Source organism: Hyperolius riggenbachi, chromosome 4 (genome assembly GCF_040937935.1).
Source record: "Hyperolius riggenbachi isolate aHypRig1 chromosome 4, aHypRig1.pri, whole genome shotgun sequence".
NCBI lineage: Eukaryota > Metazoa > Chordata > Amphibia > Anura > Hyperoliidae > Hyperolius > Hyperolius riggenbachi.
Window position 1 is genome coordinate 429,702,893 of NC_090649.1, and position 22,978 is coordinate 429,725,870.

The 22,978-nt window shown below is 45.3% G+C and overlaps 1 protein-coding gene across 2 annotated transcripts in view; it reads right to left on the reverse strand.

Moving 5' to 3' along the window:
• The window catches only part of LOC137504281 (serine palmitoyltransferase 3-like), a 119,370-nt gene that overhangs the window by 76,602 nt on the left and 19,790 nt on the right, over positions 1–22,978 (reverse strand). Inside the window, exon 1 of one of the 2 annotated variants that reach the window (XM_068232478.1) lies at positions 13,849–14,188. The exons of the other annotated variant lie outside the window; for it this stretch is intronic. Within the exon in view, the coding sequence (XP_068088579.1) occupies positions 13,849–13,917 (69 nt within the window). The 5' untranslated portion in view covers positions 13,918–14,188. Of the gene's footprint in view, positions 1–13,848; positions 14,189–22,978 lie in introns of those variants that run through there. 2 annotated transcript variants of the gene reach the window in all.

The following is a 22,978-nucleotide window of genomic DNA, read 5'->3' on the forward strand; positions in this document are numbered from 1 at the left end:
GCTGCACTTTTGTGTACTCGTAGGCACGCCCCCGTGCCCCTGTGCTGTTCCCCGGTAGCCCTGAGATCAATGAACAGGAACATGTTCCCGTTCATTGATCTAAACCCCCATCAGAAAAAACGATGGTCTCTTATCAGAGGCCGCAGTCTTTCTGAAAAAAAAAAAAGTTTTCCGTCCTCCTTATGCTTCCGGGAAGCGAGAAGCACCAAAAAACAAACAGAAAAAACAAAACTCAATGTAATAAAACTACATCTACATACATTTTCCAGTGTAATATACACACATTATAACATTTAAAATTAACTGTTTATTCCTGTTTATTCATGGGAAAAAAAATTACAATTAAAAACCAAAAAACAAAAACATAAATAGTTACCTAAGGGTCTGAACTTTTTAAATATGCATGTGAAGGGGGTATACTACCAACATTTTTTTTTTAAATTATAAGCTTGTAAATAGTGATGGACGCAAAACTGAAAAAATGCACCTTTATTTCCAAATAAAATATTGGTGCCATACATTGTGACAGGGACAAAATTTAAATAGTGTAATAACCGGGAAAAACGGGCAAATAAAATACATAGGTTTTAATTAGGGTAGCTAGACACCAGGGGTCCTGGATGCAAGCCTGGCTTTCAGGGGCTTAAAGAGATAATTTGCATATTCAGTAGCGGTGCATTGTGGGTAACCAGATGTTCACTTAAAGCTGAATTATTGTAAATTCCTTCTGTTTTAAGAAACCAACCTAAGCAGTGCCCCTGGTTGCAAAACTGTAACAATTTTGCATGAGGTGAATTTCAGAGCTGATAAATTAGAAAATTCTGAACATACATAATGCTTGTGGCACACAGAATTAACGTAAGCGATTCCACTTCTTATATTTCTAAGTTTGATCTTTGCTAATGAATTGAATGTAATAACGTTAACGTTCAAAGTTCTCTGGCTGTTTCCACTCATGCTAATAAAGCAGGGTGACTCATCAGCGTTCAGCAGTAACCGTCTCTCTCTCCATTCTCATGGCCAGCCAGAGATTGCAGCCATTACAAAGAGAAGTCATCAAAGTAGTGGATGCCGTACTGTGAGTCACCTTTATGGTATCACTTTATAACAGGTAAAGTTTATGTTTAACCAGTATTTTCTGCTCTGTGCAAAATGATAAAAATGTCCATAGCCTAGCTTCTTTTAAAGTGAACCCGAGGTGAAAATAAACTGATGAGATTAACAATTGTATTTATCCTCCTACTCCTAAAAATAACCTTTTTTTATATCACATGGCTTTATTTTATATTTAACCACTTAAGGACCACAGGCTTTTCCACCCCATGAGTGACCAGGCTATTTTTTACAAGTTAGGGCTCTGCAGCTGTAATAGCTTGCTGCAGAGCCACACAATCGAACACATGGAGGAAAAACGTTTTAGCCATTTATTTAGGAAAGGGTTCTTTACAGTTAGAGTGATTAAGATGTGGAATGCATTGCCACAGGAAGTCGTTATGGCAAACTCTATACCTGCATTTAAAGGGGGCTTAGATGCTTTCCTTGCGTTGAAAGACATCCATGGCTACAATTACTAGGTAATGCCTAATGATGTTGATCCAGGGATTTTATCTGATTGCCATCTGGAGTCGGGAAGGAATTTTTCCCTTTAGGGGCTAATTGGACCATGCCTTGTAAGGGTTTTTTCGCCTTCCTCTGGATCAACAGGGATATGTGAGGGAGCAGGCTGGTGTTGTACTTTGTACTGGTTGAACTCGATGGACGTATGTCTTTTTTCAACCAAAATAACTATGTAAATAACTATGTAACTATGTAACAAATGAATACCCCCCCCCCTTTTCTGCCTACCAACAGAACTTTCTGTTGGTGGGCTCTGATCGCTGCTGCAGGAAGTGTTTTTTTTATTTTATTTAATTGTCTATTTTTTTAAATAACATTTCTAATTTTCTTGTTTATTTTTTTTCCCAGCCCTCCCGCCCTCCCCCCGCCAGCCTATGACAGCCGATCGCCCCTGAGACTCTCGAGGACAGCCGTGCCACTCAATGTACAATGTAACTGAACGGCAGTTTCGCGTCTAACAGTCTCCTAGTGGCGATCGCCGCTGGGAGACTAATGACGGAGCAGTAATTCAAGCGGAGATGCGTGCAATCCCCTGTAAAACCCCGCCCCAAGTCTTGACGCCTTTTGGCGTTAGGCAGGTCCTGGGGCTGCCACCCTCCCGATGCCGATCGGCGTTAGGTGGTCTGGAGGGGGTTAAACAGTTACAAAGTAGATTGAATGTATTGTTGCCTTTGCTTAGTGGCAATCTATTAAGTGTCCCAGAGTAAAAATACACAAACTACCGACCTTTTCCTATCTCACTCTGCTCTCAGAAGTTATATTCTGCCAGGAAAACTTTTATGGCTGTAATTTGCTTATCAGTGATGTGTACAATATTCCCGACAAGGTACCGACAAGAAAGAAACGGTCACTTTCATGCCTAAAGATTAACTCTTTCAGGCACCAAAATAAAAGTAAAACAGCCTGGTTATTAGTATGTTTTGCACTGTACATCCACATGTTTATCTCATCATGTCACATGTCACCTCGGATACACTTAAAGGCAGGGGCAACACTTGTCTTTCAGTTTTCAGCAGTGTTTTCTGCACACCAAGGGCTTGATTCACAAAAGAGTGCTAACTGTTAACACGGCCTTTTTGCGCGTATTTTCGCATTGCGCGTGATCGCGAATTTTCGCGTGAAACAATAATGCTTTTGCGCGCAAACGCGAATTTTCGCACGAAAATTATATCGATTTCGTGCGAAAATTTGTGTTTGCGCGCAAAAACGTTATCGTTTCGTGGGAAAATTCGAGATCCCGCGCAATGCGAAAACGCCCGTGCTAACAGTTAGCACTCTTTTATGAATCAAGCCCTAGATGTGAACAAAGCCTTAAGTGTGAACTATAACACAAAAAAAATGCGCAGAAAGTTGCTGCCGTCAGCAATTTTGATTTTAAGTGCGAATTATAGCCCATTGAATAATAGGAGTTCTCAGTTTAAATCAGTTTTTTTTTTGTGCAGAAAACACAAATGAAAATAGACAAGTGTTTCCCTTGCATACAGAAATTAAAGGGGCACTACAGCGAAAAACTGTACAATTTAAAATATGTGCAAACATATACAAATAAGAAGTACATTTTTTCCAGAGTAAAATGAGCCATAAATGGCTTTTCTCCTATTTTGCTGTCACTTACTGTAGGTAGTAGAAATCTGCCAGAAGTGACAGGGTTTGGACTAGCCCATCTCTTCATAGGGGATTCTCAGCAAGGCTTTTATTCTTTATAAAGATATTCCCTAAAGGGGCCCATACACCTAATGATTTTCCGCCGATATACAGCAGATTCGATCACTGTGATCGAATCTGCTGTAAAATCGTTGGGTAAACGCTGACAGAACGATCGATTTCGATCCGAAATAAAACGTTCCCGTCGATTCCTGTCAATCCATCCGTGCGGAAGATTTCACTCGATCGCCGGCGAGCCGGGAGTGCGTCGATAGCGGCGTTCCAATGCCCGACGCTGGCGGCGATACATTACCTGCGCGTGTCCCCTGGTCTCCGCCGTCCCTTCTCCGCGCTCGGCTCCTCCAGCCTTATTGTACTTCCTCTACTTTTTAAACTTCCCCGGCAGGAAGTTCAGTGAAGCTGGAGGAGCCAAGCACGGAGAAGACAGCGGAGACCAGGGGACATGCGCCGGCCGGAGCAGGTAACGTATGCGGGGGAAGGGGGCGGCTTTCATGCTGAAATCGATTCACAATCTGTTTGCAGTAAAGGCAGCCATACGATCCCTCTCTGATCAGATTTGATCAGAGAGGGATCTATCTGTTGGTTGGATCTGATGGCAAATTGACCAGTGTATGGCCACCTTAAAAAGGATTTAAACAATGATGCTGGCCAGCTTCCCTGCTCACTACACAGTTTTTTGGAAGTTGGACAGAGCAACTGCCATTCACTAAGTGCTTTTGAAAATAAATACAGTGGATTGCAAAAGTATTCGGCCCCCTTGAAGTTTTCCACATTTTGTCACATTACTGCCACAAACATGCATCAATTTTATTGGAATTCCACATGAAAGACCAATACAAAGTGCTGTACACGTGAGAAGTGGAACAAAAATCATACATCATTTCTAACATTTTTTACAAATCAATAACTGCAAAGTGGGGTGTGCATAATTATTCAGCCCCCCTGAGTCAATACTTTGTAGAACCACCTTTTGCTGCAATTACAGCTGCCAGTCTTTTAGGGTATGTCTCTACCAGCTTTGCACATCTAGAGAATGAAATCCTTGCCCATTCTTCTTTGCAAAACAGCTCCAGCTCAGTCAGACTAGATGGACAGCGTTTGTGAACAGCAGTTTTCAGATCTTGCCACAGATTCTCGATTGGATTTAGATCTGGACTTTGACTGGGCCATTCTAACACATAGATATGTTTTGTTTTAATCCATTCCATTGTTGCCCTGGCTTTATGTTTAGGGTCATTGTCCTGCTGGAAGGTGAAACTCTGCCCCAGTCTCAAGTCTTTTGCAATCTCCAAGAGGTTTTGTTCCAAGTTTGCCCTGAATTTGGCTCCATCCATCTTCCCATCAACTCTGACCAGCTTCCCTGTCCCTGCTGAAGAGATGCACCCCCGAGCATGATGCTGCCACCACCATATTTGACAGTGGGGATGGTGTGTTCAGAGTGATGTGCAGTGTTAGTTTTCCGCCACACATAGCGTTTTGCATTTTGGCCAAAAAGTTCCATTTTGGTCTCATCCGACCAGAGCACCTTCTTCCACATGGTTGCTGTGTCCCCACATGGCTTGTGGCAACCTGCAAACAGGACTTCTTATGCTTTCTGTTAACAATGCCTTTCTTCTTGCCACTCTTCCATAAAGGCCAACTTTTTGCAGTGCACGACTAATAGTTGTCATATGGACAGAGTCTCCCACCTGAGCTGTAGATCTCTGCAGCTCGTCCAGAGTCACCATGGGCCTCTTGACTGCATTTCTGATCAGCGCTCTCCTTGTTCGGCCTGTGAGTTTAGGTGGACGGCCTTGTCTTGGTAGGTTTACAGATGTGCCATACTCCTTCCATTTCTGAATGATCGCTTGAACAGTGCTCCGTGGGATGTTCAAGGCTTTGGAAATCTTTTTGTAGCCTAAGCCTGCTTTAAATTTCTCAATAACTTGATCCCTGACCTGTCTTGTGTGTTCTTTGGACTTCACAGTGTTGTTGCTCCCAATATTCTCTTAGACAACCTCTGAGGCCCTCACAGAGCAGCTGTATTTGTACTGACATTAGATTACACACAGGTGCACTCTATTTAGTCATAAGCACTCATCAGGCAATGTCTATGGGCAACTGACTGCACTCAGATCAAAGGGGGCCGAATAATTATGCACACACCACTTTGTAGTTATTTATTTGTAAAAAAATGTTTGGAATCATGTATGATTTTCGTTCCCCTTCTAATGTGTACACCACTTTGTGTTGGTCTTTCATGTGGAATTCCAATAAAATTGATTCATGTTTGTGGCAGTAATATGACAAAATGTGGAAAACTTCAAGGGGGCCGAATACTTTTGCAACCCACTGTATATCCCTGAGAATCCCCTATGAAGAGATGGACTAGTCCAAAGCCTGTCACTTGTGTCAGATTTCTACTACCTACTGTAAGTGACAGCAACATAGGAAAAAAGTAATTTATGGCTCATTTTACTCTGGGAAAAATGTACTTCTTATTTGTGTTTTAAATTTTACAATTTTTTGCTGTAGTGCCCCTTTAACTACAGGAGGAGCTGGCCCTGCAGCCATAACTGCTCACTCCACTACCCTCCGATACAGCCCCGCCCACGTTGTGTTGCTGTACATAGTTATGAGTGGAAGAGTCAGGATGGTTGCACTGTTATAGGGTTGGGCCACATTTGTTATTTATTTGACCTCACCAGATGGCCCACCTGGCTTTGGGAAGTCACTTACCAAAGCGCAGGGAGAGGGGAGGGGCTTTGGTGGCGGAGACAAATAAACAAAAGGTTCCTGCGGGCTGTCAATTTTCTGCATGGAGATGAAAACGAACTCAAGTCCTCCATCATCTAATCCACACACTTACAATCATTTGGATCTTAACTTCAATGTGGAAAACTTTTGGGGGCATTACATTCTCTCTAGGGACCCTTATACTACTGCTTCTTTTCTCTTCCTCTCTCTTTTTTAAAATGTACCTGAATCAAAATGTTAAACAAAAAAACTAAAATCAAATACATATATTGGGCTCAATTCTGGTAGCTATGTGAGGTAAATATTTTTTTGTAGGTAAAATACCTCATGAAGTATTTTCCTCTTCTTTTATCAATTCTGAAAGATTTTTGTTCCATTTCCGAACATGAGGTAAAACATGAGGTAAATGCATAGAGTGAGGTAAAACATGAGGTATTTCAGTGGTAAGCCTGCAGCAAATAAGTAATAATCTTTAATTGTGTTCCATAAGTTAGGATTGTCTTTGGAAGTTTTTTTTTTTTTGTGAGGAGGGAAGGTGTATTTGACTATGTAGCAGCAACCTATGAAAGTAAATTTATAGGCATCCATTTAAAAAAAAATCCAGCTCATTTACCTGTAGAGGCTGAGTGGGTGTAGGAGCACTTTTAGAGGCTGTGGGGAGAGGCTGGGTTCAGAGCACTTTTAGAGGCTGGGGGTGTGAGTACTTTTACTTTTAAAGGCTGGGGGTCTGGAGGGGGGGGGTTACAGCACTTTTACTTGTAGAGGCTTCTGGGGGGGGGGCTCTGAGCACTTTTAACCAGAGGAGAAGGGAGGGGGGGGGGGGGAATCGGTGTTTGCCGCAGTTTTACTTAATTTTTTTTAAAAAAGAGGCCGTGGGTTGGAGCATATTTACTTTTTTTCCAACCAGAGGTTGGGGAATGGCAATGTGGAGGGAGTGTGTGTGTGTGTGTGTGTGGGGGGGGGGGGGGGGGGGTCGGCAGATGAAGGATTGTACAGGGTTTAGAGCACTTTTTCTTTTTTAAAACAAAATGGAAACTGGGGGGGATTTGTTGGTCAGATCACTTTTACCTATTTCAGCAAAATATGGGGGCCCTGAACACAGAACAAGTTGAAAAGGCTCCATGTTATGTGACAGATATCACAATTCTGTCTGTCGCAGCACTGCATTTATCATGTGGTAGAGGTAGGTCTAATTATGTGAGGTAAAAGACATGCAAACATGCCCCTTATTTCTCTTCAGAATTCAAGTGTGAGGTATTTCACTACTAAATACCACACAATTTTAGTAGAAAATTACCACATCAATTACCTCATGAAATTACATGAGGTAAAACTTTGCTTAAACTACCAGAATTCAAAAGTTGATTTCCCTCATGAGGTAAACCCAATTCCATGAGGTAATTATTTACTAAACTCTACCAGAATTGAGCCCATTGTGCTATCCTTTTCAGTTGGACTGACATTTTCCTCTTCCCTGAAAGTTCCTCCAGTGCTCCGTGTCAAAGGCTGACACATGTGGAGTTACAAATCCCGCCACTCCTCCGCTGCATTAAATTGCAGCCTGATGCCGCTCGTGGCTGGCAGACGGAATGCCACACTACCCAACAAGTGCGAAGTTCAGCGCCCATTAAAAAGAGGCCCAAGGCTGGATTCACAGTGATGCGTTGCAGAATGCATGCACCATAATGTGTGTGAACTGCAATGGAGATTGGACATACAGTATACTTCTGTACAAAGCCTGCATGCAGTGAGTTAGAATCAATTGCAACACAGATGTGAACAGAACAGCTCCATAGAATTATATGGGCAGTGAGTTGACATGCAGAATTATTCTGCAATACAGCTGAGCACTGTGAACGGAGCCAAAGTGCATAGCGAGAAGAAAAAGGGAAGAAATATAGGGAGAAATAAAGAAGGCCAATAGATTGTACTCTTCAACTCACATTAAAGCAAAGCTATCACACAGAACAGGTGAGAGCTAGTGTTATAATGCAAGCACCTTTTATATGACCTTGAGTGATTCAGGAACTCTTAAACCTGAGTGCTGAGTAAGCAATGACTGCTTCCAGCTATGAAGTTGGAACTTAGCTATACCTTTCCTCATTGTTCAATGCAAACTGCTAACCCAAAGGGTGCCTTTACACCTAAAGAGAACTCAAGGTGGATTATTAAAAATGTAATAGGACCCAGAGGCATGTCATGTGCATAATGACGTGCCTCTGTGCTGTTATATCGCTGCCGCCACCACCCCCTGCGCTCTGCTGTCCCCCCTAAAAAGATCACTAGGCTAGCGACAATATGCTAAACACGAAATTCAATCAGATTTCTTGAACGAATGAAAAAAAAAAGCTTTTAATTTTTCGGGACAACTGATCGTTTTTTTCAAATTGCTGTAGAACCGGATCATATTATTGTATGGTGTGAAGCCACCTTGAGGGTAGAGTCACAGTGGGCAATTGTGGTGCGTCGTAACAGCTGCATTGTAACTCAAAACATTGCATTGCAATACAAAAGCGACGTTCATAGTGTGGCCGTTGTGGTGCGTTTACCACATAATGCTGGCTTTAACAGTACAATTAAAGGGACACTTAAGTCAAACTAAAAAAATGAGTTTTACTCACTTAAGGCTTCCAATAGCCCCCTGCAGCTGTCCGGTGCCCTCGCGAGTGATTCTTCGCGTTCCCAGACACATTAGCACCCTCTATGCTGCTATATGGTATATGATATATGCTATAGCAGCATAGATGGCGCTATTGTGCTCAGAAACGTGAAGAATCACTCGCGTCCCCAGCCTGTCAGCTCCTGTCACCGAAACAGGAAGTGGCTGCCGGCGGGGCCAGGAGGATCGGAGGGAGACGGCGAGGGCATCGGACAGCTGCAGGGGGCTATTGGAAGCCCCAGGTGAGTAAAACTCATTTTTTTTTTTTTTACTTAAGTGTCCCTTTAAGCATAACTTAACTGCATGCTTCACTGTATGCAATGCAACACTCGGATAATGTGCTCCACCGCTTTCCCGTTGCATTGCATTGCGTTCCTGCAGTTACAGGAAATGCAAGGCATCTCTCAGTCCTGGAACCCACTAGAAAGTGCAAATCACTAGTGCAATTGCTAGCGTTTTTAATTAGCGTTTTGTAAGCGATTTCATGAGCGTTTTCCAGCGCTTTTTTTTTTTAAAGTGTAAGCTTTTTGCAAGCGATTGTGTAGCGATTTGCAATAAGCGATTTTAATTCAGATTGGTCCTTTCAATGTATCGTAATTTTTTTTTTACAGTTTGCAGTAATTTAAAATCGCACTCAAATTGCTATGTGTAGCGGTACGCCAGCATTTATATACTTTACATTGAAATGCAAATGCTCCCAAAATGCTGCATGTCCTGCGATTGCGATTTTGCTAATTGCAATCGCTCCAGTGGAATTTGGCACATCCGTTAACATTAGCTAAGCATTTAGGGAAATCCCTAGCATTTTGAATCGCTCCCTAAACGCTCAAAAAACCGCTCTGGTAGGTTCCAGCCCTTACTGTGATCCTGGCCTGAGGCTAGGTTCACTGAGGTCAGTAGCCTGACTGTCTTGCTGATCCTCTCCCTCCAATACTTTTAGCCTTAGTGATATGTTTACTTTAATCACTTCACCCCCAAGGGGTTTTTACCCTGACTGACCAGAGCAATTTTCACCTGTCAGAGCTCCTCCCTTTTATTCACCAATAACTTTATTACTACTTATCACAAGAAAATGATCTATACCTTGTTTTTTTTGCTACCAATTATGCTTTCTTTGGGCAATATATTTAGCTAAGAATTGTTTTATTCTAAATGCAATTTAACGGGAATAATATGGAAAAATAATTATTTCTCAGTTTTCAGCCATTGTAGTTTTAAAATAAAACATGCTACCATAATTAAAACCCATGGATTTTATTTTCCCATTTGTCCTGGTTATTACACCATTTAAATTATGTCCCTAACGCAATGTATGGTGACAATATATTATTTAGAAATATAGGAGTCATTTTTTAGGGTTTTTTTTTGTGTCTGGTCCATAATTAAAAGCCCGTATGTAGTAAAATTACAGGAATATACCCTCATAAAATAAATATTAAAAAGCTGAGTCCCTAAGGCAACTATTTATGTATTTTTGTTAAACTTTTTTTTTTTTTTTTTTTTTACAATTCTTTGAGGGGGGAGGAGGGTGTTTTATACTAGGAAGGGATTACCATACTTTTATTAATTTTTTATTGTAATGTAATGCGTTTGTGTTTACTTTTTGGCCAGTAGATGGTGCTGTAAACACTATCCTGTTTTACAGGAAGTGTTCACTTTTTTTTTTTTTTACATTTAAAGCACAGTAGGACACCCGTGGTGAAAGTTATATGCAGGCTGCCATATTTTTTTCCTTGTAAACAATGCCAGTCAATACCCTGGAACAAGCATATGGCTAATCCAGTAAATCCATGTCAGCTGAGTCAGAGTAACTGATCTGCATATGCTTGTTCAGGGGCTGTGGCTAAAAGTATTAGAGACACAGGATCGGGAGGGCTGTTAGGCAACTGGTATTGTTTAAAAGGAAGTAAATATGGCAGCCTCCATGTCACTCTCACATCGGGTTCCCTTTAATGATCCTCTTACTACTTCCTGTGCTATGAATGGACATGGCCCCTGATCAGAGTCATGTCCATTCATCAGTGGCGTAGCTAAGGAGCTGTGGGCCCCGATGCAAGTTTTACATTGGGCCCCCCCCCAAGCACTCTATACATAACAATTGATACGGTGAACCAAAACCTGCTAATGGCAACTACAGTGTCAGAGATGCAAGAAGGGGATGGGGGACAGTTTGTTAATGATTACCACTATTCAAAGTATCTATAGAAGTGATTATAATGAGCACAGGGCCAATAGAGAGCTAATAAAGTAGTTGAGGGAGGGCCCTTCAGGGCCCCTCTAGCCCAAGGGCCCCGATGCGGTCGCTACCTCTGCACCCCCTATTGCTACGCCCCTGCCATCCATTCCAGATATTACAATTGGGTAGGGGGAAGTTTGTTTCTCTTCCCCAATTGCGGATCTCGGTGTCCTGATGGTGCAAGCGGCGGGGGGAGGGGGGGGATGTGGTGGTGATGGTGGTGGGCGCGCGCGTGACCGTGCACAATGGTGGGAGGTAGAGACGCATGAAAACATCCTGGAGCAGTTAAGAGGCTCCAACAGGGTGTTTTAATGCGGCAGTGTGTCGGGAAATGGTTAAAGTGTACCAGAGCTGACATAAAGTAAAAGTTTTATACATACCTGGAACTTTCTCCAGCCCCGTCTGAACGGATCGCTCCCACGCCGCTGTCCTCAGTCTTCTACGTCTCAGTCTTCTACTTCTTCTGTAAGGGTCCCGTAACTTCAGCCAGTCGCGGCCAGTCTGCGCAAAAGAAGTGCACCCTCTACGTATCTCTCCGGCAGCCCCAGGTATGTATGAAACTTTAACTTTATGTCTGCTCTGGTTTCCTTTAAAGGACAACTGAAGGGATATGGAGGCTGCCATATTTATTATCTTTTAATCAATACTAGAATACCAGTTCTCTGGCTATCCTTCTGATCTTCTGTCTTTAATACTTTTAGCCACAGACCCTGAACAAGCATGTAGCAGATCAGGCTTTTCTGACATTATTGTCAGATCTGACAAGATAAGCAGCTTGTTTGTTTCTGGTGTTGTTCAGAAACTACTGCAGCCAAATAGGTCAGCAGGACTGCCAGGCAATAGGTATTGTTTAAAATAAAGTAAATATGGCAGCCCCCATATTCTTTTCACTACAGTTCTCCTTTAAAGCATAAATGAACTGAAAATATGGTCACAATAGTAGGAGTGTTTAATGTGCTTTTTCTTTTTTTTTTTTTACATCTTAGGTATTTTTTTACACTTATGTTTAGAGCTACACCTTACTTTTTGCTTTCCTCATTGAGCTGCAGGAGGTGGAGAGCATGCTAACACACTGAGAAACAATGGGTAGTAGAGAAATGACCACAATTTCCAAACACTTGACACAGAGCGCAATCAGGATTGCACTGGCACAGCTAATAAGACAAGGACTCTATACTGGGCTGTTTACATTATTTAACTACAGTTTTAAACTAAAGCACATCGACATTATCCCCCCCCCCCCTCCAAGTTAATTGATGCTCCAGTAATAACATGGTTATAATTTTTGGCCAGTAGCCCACTGTCCTGTTTATAATGGCTGCTGTGTCATTGCAGGAGTTTGAACTCCTTTGAACCCCTGCAGCTCCTACTAAGAGGGTCTGTGATGCTCCCTCCCTCCTTCTATGCATTGGCTGTTGGAGGGGTGAATGTTGTTGCAGCTACTAACCACCCTCTTCCATGATTTTCTGTGGTGGGCATGTGGTTATGAAGCAAAGAGGATTGTGTAGGTGACTGCTCAACTTTACTTCTGTTCTTTCTCATTGGTAAGGATGACCAAAGCAGTTGTATAACTACAGTGTGAACAGCGTCTGCAGCTCTGGCCCTGATGTAGGTGTGGGACCCCAAATTCCTACTCTCTTTTCTATACAGGGACCTTTCTCCAGAGTTCCACTGGTAGCCTCCAATGAGATTCATGGAGAGAGGAGCAGGGAAACAAGTGTTGTTATACTTAATGTACATGGGAAAAGGGCACCAGGAAATGTGGGTGTCGGGTGAAGCTGCTTGTAGATTATTGGCAATCACGATCGGATTTCTGGAAAGGCCCCAAAGGTCCAGGCCTAGGGCGTCTGCACATGGATGCGAAATTCTGGCTGCTACATATGAAAGAGAGGGCTGCAAATGGGGAGCAACACATGAAAAGGGAAGCTGATGTCTAAGGGAGCTGTACTTGAAAGACAGGGGCTACAGCTCTAGGAATGTTACACATGAAACGGGGGCTACATGTGGAATGGAAGGGGCACAGCGGCACATGGACAGGGAGTACCAACATACTTGGCCTAGGCAAGGAAAAAGTATAAATCGGCCTTGTTGGCCATACTACATAGAAGGGCTCCTGGACTCAACATTGAGTGTGGCATCAGGACAGCAGAAATGTGAAGGGCAAAAAGCCTAGTAGTTTGACCGGTGTGGGTGGACACACGACTCCAAAATGTGAAGATAAATACCCATATAGTAGATGGTTTTGAAGGGTAGGCGCACCACCGGGCGTGTTAGATAAAGGAAGCAAGATTGGGTAGGGGGGGGGGGGGCTATAAAAAATATTTTGGTTTCAAAGTGAATGTGCAATATATGAAAACGTTCTACTTCTGCTTCTCATTTTTCTGCACAATATAAGAAGAGCATGTTTGACAAAAAAAAAGAAAGAAAATTCAAATATCATTCTTGGTTGCCCAAAAGACATTTTGTTAACATCAATGAGGCCCAGCACCTGTTTGGAAGGATTTTCAGTTCTCTCAATACTCGAGAAATTATTTGATCCCTCCCAGTGTCGTTATTTCTTCAGTCAGCGCTATTCAAAAGGTACTTATCTAAACAAACAGCAGGAGAAGAGGACGTTGAGAGGTCAATCTAGAGGGTGCGTCTTTGACTTGTTCTCCTCAGAGTATTCATACAGGAATGAGGGCTGGTCAGTACGGTATGTGTTTATGCTCATTTCTGATCTGCAAGTTACAGGGCCGAATGAAAATCATTCCAGTAACAATAAGCTATTGAAATCCACCCCAGTCAAACCGAAAGCATCATGCTTTCTTTGGAATCCGTCAAATGACTCAGAAATGGACGGTTATCAGATTGTAAGCAACAAAGATATGAAAGACTTGTTTGTTTCAATAATGAATAACACAACCAGATAACAGCAGCTATTTGTACCTCCTACCTTAACACCGTTCTGAAGATCAACTCGATTAATAGTAGAAGTTCCTTCATTTGTTAGCAGCTTAGTCATCCTGAATTATGTAAGCTTTGCTTCAAAGTCTACTTCAACCACCTGCCATGATGTGATCATGTGACTAAGAGGAAGAGCTGTGCAAACTTCCCGAATGGTCTTCTTGGAGGGACTTCTTGATGGTCTTGCATCACCAGTTGCAGCAGCTCACTGTCTCAATCACTAAGTCAGTTCCACTAATCAGAAGGAGCAGATTCTGAAGTTATGTCCTATGCTGTGCCTGGTACTGCTATTTAGACAGTGTTCCCTGGCCTGGAGCCCAGACATCAGGAAATAGAACTCTGGAATCATCAATGGGATGGGCTTTAACCGTTTTATACTACAGCAGGCAGTTAATTAAACACTGTTATGCTTCTGATCATGTGATAAGTGTAGCTGTGCTGCTGGGATTTAGACACAGACAGCAGTATAAAAGGAAATTAGTGACCACATTTGCAAAACAATGGATTAACTTTTATTATTTAAATACACTGTGAGGAGTGGCACTGGGATTTCAAGGAATTCCATTATATAAAGTAGAACAGTGAATCATCTACTTTTCTAAAGCGTGTTTAAATTTCCTGTTCTTAATCAAGTTCCTGACACATATCCAGTGTTCACATCAACCTATCATCAGCCAGGGGGAGAGGTGCTGACAACCAGTTTAAAGGCCTAATTCTCCCGCCCAGATTTTTCATTCCCTAACAATATTTTCACACATGATGATGTTGCTGTTCCAAGAAATTCCTTTTGGATAAGTCAGTCACATAACTCAGAGATCTGTGAACAAAGTATAGGGCAGCCAGCAGGGTGGGATTTTCTTCCTCTGCACATGTCATCACCTGACCCCACCCACTTCATCCTACTGCTTCCTCCTGAGGATGGAGAACTGAGAGGAAGTGGGCGGAGTCAACTCTGTGCTAACAGGAAAAGACTGGCTTGCGCCCCCTTCTTCCTGATTACTTTCCGTGCAGTGGTGTAGCAATAGGGGATGCAAGGATTGCGACCACATTGGGGCCCTTGGACCAGAGGGGCCCACTAGGGGCCCTCCCCTCCAGTGGTGCTCAGCAGAGCTCGAATATTCGAGTAGCTCGAATATTCGAGCTCTTTTTCAGCTATTCGAGCTCGGTATTCGAGCTCCGAATAGCTGTAGCTATTCGAATGGGCTATTCGAGTACACTCGAATAGCCCATTCACTATTCGAGCTATTCGAGCAAACCGGCGCTATTCGAGCTCGGTACCGAGCTCGAATAGCGTCATAGCCCAGATTGATGTCCTTAGAGCCAATCAGAGGGCTCCCAGGCCCTCTGACGGCAGCCAATCACAGAGGGGGACCCTGGCCAGCCCCTACCCTATAAATAGCGGCCGCCATGTTAGGTTTCTCCGTGCTTGCCTGAGACTTGTACAGAGAGAGAGAGTTGCTCCTTTGTGCTTTGGCTTAGCAAGAGCTCTATTGTGGTCATTTACCTAGCGTTTTTGCTCACATACACCTCCTATACACACCTATATTGTTGTTAGTTAGTTAGACATTGTATTTTAGTTAGTAGCTTTTGTGTTACATAGAGAGAGACTCAGACAGCTGCTGCACGCTTACAGCTTTAGGCCTCAGGGCCTGCCTGTGTGGGCAGCTGTTCTCTCCTGTCCTCTGTTTATTTCTCTCATCTATACCAGTATTTCTGCTGTCCTTTACTACTGATTGTATTAGTATTGTAGTTATATACTGTAACTGTACTAGGACACTCACTGTCACTGTTCATAGGCTACTAGCTGCTCCTGCGTGTGTGCACTCACTGTCTGTGTAGTGTGTACACACTACACACACTCTATTTCCTTCTGATAACTGATTGCTTATTGTAATTAGTTAGTTGTACTTACTGTTACTACTTACTGTACTAGGAGTCTAGGACACTCAGTCACTGTTCATAGGCTACTAGCTCCTGCGTGTGTGCACTCACTGTCTGTGTACACACACTACACACACTCTATTTCCTTCTGATAACTGATTGATTATTGTAATTAGTTAGTTGTACTTACTGTTACTACTTACTCTTACTGTACTAGGAGTCTAGGACACTCAGTCACTGTTCATAGGCTACTAGCTCCTGCGTGTGTGCACTCACTGTCTGTGTACACACACTACACACACTCTATTTCCTTCTGATAACTGATTGATTATTGTAATTAGTTAGTTGTACTTACTGTTACTACTTACTCTTACTGTACTAGGAGTCTAGGACACTCAGTCACTGTTCATAGGCTACTAGCTCCTGCGTGTGTGCACTCACTGTCTGTGTACACACACTACACACACTCTATTTCCTTCTGATAACTGATTGCTTATTGTAATTAGTTAGTTGTACTTACTGTTACTACTTACTCTTACTGTACTAGGAGTCTAGGACACTCAGTCACTGTTCATAGGCTACTAGCTCCTGCGTGTGTGCACTCACTGTCTGTGTACACACACTACACACACTCTATTTCCTTCTGATAACTGATTGATTATTGTAATTAGTTAGTTGTACTTACTGTTGCTACTTACTCTTACTGTACTAGGAGTCTAGGACACTCAGTCACTGTTCATAGGCTACTAGCTCCTGCGTGTGTGCACTCACTGTCTGTGTACACACACTACACACACTCTATTTCCTTCTGATAACTGATTGATTATTGTAATTAGTTAGTTGTACTTACTGTTACTACTTACTCTTACTGTACTAGGAGTCTAGGACACTCAGTCACTGTTCATAGGCTACTAGCTCCTGCGTGTGTGCACTCACTGTCTGTGTACACACACTACACACACTCTATTTCCTTCTGATAACTGATTGATTATTGTAATTAGTTAGTTGTACTTACTGTTACTACTTACTCTTACTGTACTAGGAGTCTAGGACACTCAGTCACTGTTCATAGGCTACTAGCTCCTGCGTGTGTGCACTCACTGTCTGTGTACACACACTACACACACTCTATTTCCTTCTGATAACTGATTGATTATTGTAATTAGTTAGTTGTACTTACTGACTGTTACTACTTACTTACTGTACTAGGGACACTCACTCAGTCACTGTTCATAGGCTAGCTCCTGCGCGTGTTTGCGCGTGCGTGCACTCACTGTCTGTAGTGTACACACACTAAATTTACTTGTGATTACTACTGATTATTGTAACTGCTAGTTGTACTTCCTGACTGTTACTACTTACTTACTGTACTAGGGACACTCACTCAGTCACTCAGTCACCTCACCCACCAACCCACTCCATTAAAGTACCCCAGCAGGAGCATCTGCAACTCACGCTGCAGAGACACAGCAGCAGCAGCGTGTAGCACCTGCTCCGATTTTCCTCCAGCCGGGTCGGAAACGTCCCATTGAGGAAAAGCATGCAGACACTGTGGTGCAACTGATGACGGAGGATGAGCAGCCCGCCATCAGCTCTGCATTCGAGGCCTCCACCCTCACCACCACCACCACCACCACCCCTGTTCGCAGCAGCCGCCCAGCAGGGCCTGGGGAGGAGGCCAGTTCACCGTCAGTCGCCGACCTGTCACTCAGCAGTCTTTTTACCCCAGGCACCATCAGGGTATTGTCTGCTGTTGTTGGCGATTTTGAGGAGGAGATGCTGATGGGCACTTTGGGGGATGAGGGATTGGACAGCAAGACTGTGGCGACAGTCAAGCAGCCCATCCATGCATCAGGAGAGGAGTTTGGGGGGTCATCATCCCAGCAGGACATGTTTCAGGAGGGGGAGGATGATGATGACCCGGTGACAGACAGAGACTGGGTGCCACCACCTCCAGGGGATGTCGTCCTCAGCAGCTCTGAGGAGGAGGAGGAGGATGCTCTTGTGGGCCTTGCAAGGAGGCGCATCATTGCAAGCATTGGCAGCAGTAGGCAGGTCCCACAGCCTGCTGGTGTCTCAGGCTCAGCAGCAGCAGCAGCAGCATCTGCCAGTACCACCACCAGCCGCACCCAAGCCCCCCCCCCCAACCACCACAGGGAGACAGGCAGCAGCGCTTCCATGCCGTAGGGGGATGTTTCTGTCACCAATCTGGCGATATTTCACCATGCCCACTGTGTACAGCAAGTACGCCACTTGCAACCACTGTCAGCGGAAGTTGAGCAGAGGTGCAGACCCCTTAAAGTTCAGCACCAGCTCGCTCATCAACCACCTTGCTGCGAAACATTTCCACCAGCATGAGGAGTTCCAGAGGCTGAAGGCATCTGGTGCTGGCAGTGGCACCACACCCATCACTGCACAGCCTTCAGCAGCAGCAGCAGCAGCAACAGCAGCCACCCGCCCTCCTGCTCCTCCAGCAGCACCAGCAGGAGTGCGGAAACGCAATGCTCCTCCCCCCTCTGCAACTCCTCCCGCCGACACTGAGGCCTGTTCTGGCAGCCAGTCCTCAGTGGCCTCCTCCGCTGTGTCTGCTGATTCCCGTGCCAGCAAAAGGCCACGCCAGAGCCTTTTGAGCGAGTCCTTCCAGGGGGTGGTTAGGGCTCTGCCTCCCAGCAGCCGTCGCGTGCGGCAGCTGAACGGCTTGCTGGCACGGGCCATGTGCTCCCAACTCCTGCCGTACACGCTCGTGCAGGAGGGGAGCGACATTCGTGCGCTGCTTGCTTGCGCAGCCCCAGACTGGCAGCTCCCCAGCAGACACTTTTTCTCCCGCAAGGCCATTCCTGCACTGCACCGCTTTGTGATGGCCAATGTGGAGCGAGGGCTGGAGCACGCGGTTGGTGAAAGGGTCCACGTCACCATGGACTCCTGGAGCAGCCGCTTCGGGACAGGCCGCTACCTGTCCTTCACTGTCCACTGGGTCAGCTTGGTGGAAGGGGGTGAGGATGGGAGAGCAGCAGCGGGCACAGCAGCAGCAGCAACACAGTGGGTGGTGCCACCCCGCAGGGTCAGGGGAACTGCAGCAGGTTCCTCCGATCCTCTGCCATCCTCCGGCACACCTGGCCAAACCCCCCGCCTCAGCAGCAGCGTGAAGGCCCGCCACTGCCAAGCGCTGCTGCACTTGGTCAGCCTTGGGAAGACCAAGCTGACGGCAACCCATGTGTTGGCCAAACTCCAGGAGCAGGAGAGGATTTGGCTGACCCCCAGAGGCCTCAGAGTCGGAGAGGTGGTGGCCGACAATGGGGCCAATCTGGTTGCCGCAATAGACAGGGGAAACCTGACCCACATCCCCTGTCTTGCCCACGTGCTGAACCTGGTGGTGCAAAAGTTCTTGCGCACCTACCAGGGGATGGGCAAACTGCTGGAAACGGCAAGGAACGTTGTGCGTCACTTCCGGCGCTCGGCTGCAGCCTGTGCGAGCCTGGAAGACGTGCAAAAGGAGCTGGAGCTGCCACGCCATCGGCTGATCCTTGACGTTCCGACTCGCTGGAACTCCACCCTGGCGATGTTGGAGCGTCTGGTTGAACAGAAGCACGCTGTCAACCAGTACCTTGCCCTGGCCACTGTTTCCGCCGCTCAGAGAAGGGACAAGACCAGCAACATCCCGTCCATCGTCCCCGATGATGACTGGAGGCACATGCAGCAGGTGTGCTTAGTGCTGGCTCCCTTTCTGCAGGCCACTAGCATGGTGAGCAGGGACCATGCTATGGTCTGCGAGTGGGTGCCCCTGGTTTGTCTGCTGAACAGGGCCCTCGATGCTTTGCTGGAACAGGGAGCGGCAGCCTTGGACCAGCAGGAGCGGCAAGCAGCTGCACAGTCCACCTCTGAGGGGGAGGAGGAGGAGGACTTGGTGGAGGTCCCTGACCTTGCTGATGATGAGGGGGAGCAGCACAGTGCAGCTGAGTTGGTGCGGGGGTGGAGAGAGGATGAGAAAATAAAAATAAAAATGTTATGTCGCCGCGCTGTAATTCAATGTGAAACAGTTCCAATTAATTGGCAGCAAGGTAATTAATTGGGGTTTTACACTCTCATCCCCTTCGAGCCATATATGAGAAAAATATATATAATACCTGCGCCTTTACATATCAATTATGCAATTTGGAGTTAATAAAATGTAAATTTATTCAAAATACACCAGTAGTCTTAAAAGTTAATCTCAATAAATCCCACACATAAATTCATACCTATTCAGTAAATGCACTAATCAATACTGGCCAGTATCAAAGAACTTGCTGTGCACTGCAGTGCTAAAATATGAAAAAATGACTAAAAAATGCCTAAAAAATGCCTAGAAAATGACTGAAGTCTCTTCCCTTGCTGACATACAGCTTCTTCTGAGAGTAATCAGTTTGGTATTATATAGTTCGCTGACATGCAACTTCTTCTAAAAATGATCAGTTGTTCCAATGGTAGGGTTAAGGTGAAAGATGAAAAAATGACTAAAAAATGCCTAGAAAATGACTAAAAAATGCCTAAAAAATGCCTAGAAAATGACTGAAGTCTCTTCCCTTGCTGACATACAGCTTCTTCTGAGAGTAATCAGTTTGGTATTATATAGTTCGCTGACATGCAACTTCTTCTAAAAATGATCAGTTGTTCCAATGGTAGGGTTAAGGCTTTTGATAGCCCACACACTCACGGTTCCGTTGCTTAGTTTGGATACTTTCTTTAGTGTTCGTCCACTCAAGTCTGTAGCAGTTTTCTAGACTGGGGAGGAGTGGGTCAGGCTGCGTTCCCAGTGACTAACGATCGTTGTTACACAGGTCCCGGCCGGAGACCCGCTGCTTGAGGTTCGTGCAGCACACGGGGAGAGCTCCGATATGCGTGTTTGGAGTTGTGGGTGACGTCACCACTCTGCTTCCAATTGCCGACCGGTTTCAGTAGGCACGCCTACCTTCGTCAGGGCTTGCTCTATTGGATACTCCCCCGCTATTTAATAGCCACTGGGACATGCCTCCTCCTTCAACTCCTCACATAGGTACCGCCTTGTTTGCTAAAATGCAAACAATTCTATATCCAAGTTTAACCCTTTCGGCGCTAGACTGTCTAGTGTGAATATCCATTGTGATTCGGCTCGGGACATTTTTTTAATATAATCTCCTCCTCGCCAGTCCTTCTCTACTTTTTGAAGCGCATAAAACTTCAAGGTATTTAGTGTACCCAAAGGGCAATCTTTAAAATGTTTGCTTAGCGGATGTTTACTTTTACCACCTTTAATGTGGCTAACGTGTTCTCCAATTCTTTCCAATAATTTCCTCTTAGTCCTCCCCACATACTGTTTTTTGCATCCACATTCTATAACGTAAATTACACCAGATGTTTCACAGTTCAAATTTCCGCTTATCTTAAACTCCTCCCCAGTAACATTGGATGTAAAACCACTGATTGGTGCTGCTTTTCTCGTGTTCCTGCACGGAAAACAAAAGCCACATCTCTTAAATGTCCCATCCTTTTTCACCACTGTTGGTTGTATTTCAGTCACCGTTGGGGCAATCATATTCTTTAAATTAGAGGCCCTCTTAAAAATCAACTTTGGTCTCTCTGTCAGTATGCCATTTAAAGTTTTGTCCTGCTGCAATATATGCCAATGGGAGAGAGGATGAGGCTGACGAGGCAGAGGAGGAGGAGGAGGATGAGGACAGCAGCACTGCCGTCGATGTGCCAGCAGACGTGGCCCGCCTCTTCCCAATGGCAGCGCACATGCTGAGGTGCCTGCGCAGGGACCCCAGGGTGATCCAGATGAAGCAGAGGGAGGACATCTGGATCAGCATGATATTGGACCCACGCCTCAAGGGGAAGTTGAGCCAGTTCCTGCCGCCTGCAGGAGGAGACCCAGCGCAACAAATAAGGAGCTTGCAGCAGGCCCTTGTTGAGCGCTTGGAGGAAGCCTTCCCCCAGCCTTCCACCCCCACTGTCCAGCAGCCAGCACAGAGGCAGCAGCAGGTGCCTGCATCCAGCAGCAAGCACCCCACAGACCTGCTGTCTCTCAGCCACGAGCTCTACAGGACTGTAGAGGCTCCGGCAGCAGTGACTAGAGAGGAGGTGCATGCAGCAGCATCCTCCTCCGGTCACAGCCAGCGCCTGACCCGCATGGTGGCTGACTACATGGGGTCCTACAGCGGGCTTGACAGCGATGCCCCTGTTGATCCCATGGAGTATTGGGTCAAGCGCCTGGAGATCTGGAGCGAGCTGGCGCAGTACGCCCTGGAAGTGCTGTCCTGCCCCCCTTCCAGCGTGCTGTCCGAGCGCTGCTTCAGTGCAGCTGGTGGCGTGGTCACCGAGAAACGCTCACGTCTGTCTCACAAGTCTGTGGACAGACTGACGTTTCTCAAGATGAACCAGGCGTGGGTGGAAGGCGAGTTCCTGGCCCCTGTTGTCGGCGAGAGGGGGACATGAACTGGCTGCCGGAACTTAGAACCATCGTTAATGTGCCTTACCACCCTTTACCACCTCCTGGCTCCTGCTCACTAAGCCAGCCTGGTTCACTTTGACTATTACGTCGCCTGCAGCCACACATTTTACACCTACAGTGGGCTGCTGTGTACTGCCCTTTTGCTGTCTGTCTGTGTTTCCCACTGCCAGGGTACACAGAATTACCTTCTGCTGCCACTCTGCCACCAGCTATTACGTCAAACAATAGCTATATTGGTTGTAAAACCAAAACTAAAAAAAACATTAAAAAAAAAAAAGGTTTAATTTTTCTGAGGTGCCCGGGTTGAAAACTGTGTTGTCCCAGTTGTGTATTGGACACGATGTGGGCTGCACGACCGCTGTCTGGGACCTCCTGTTGTGTTTATTTACAGCCCTGGTATCACCGCTAGGTACCAGGGCTATTATGTCACGCTGCCTACCTGCTGCCACACTCACACTGCTCCTCCTCCATTCCTCCTCCTGCTGCTGCTGCTGTCTGTCTGTGTTTCCCACTGCCAGGGTACACAGAATTACCTTCTGCTGCCACTCTGCCACCAGCTATTACGTCAAACAATAGCTATATTGGTTGTAAAACCAAAACTAAAAAAACCATTAAAAAAAAAAAAGGTTTAATTTTTCTGAGGTGCCCGGGTTGAAAACTGTGTTGTCCCAGTTGTGTATTGGACACGATGTGGGCTGCACGACCGCTGTCTGGGACCTCCTGTTGTGTTTATTTACAGCCCTGGTATCACCGCTAGGTACCAGGGCTATTA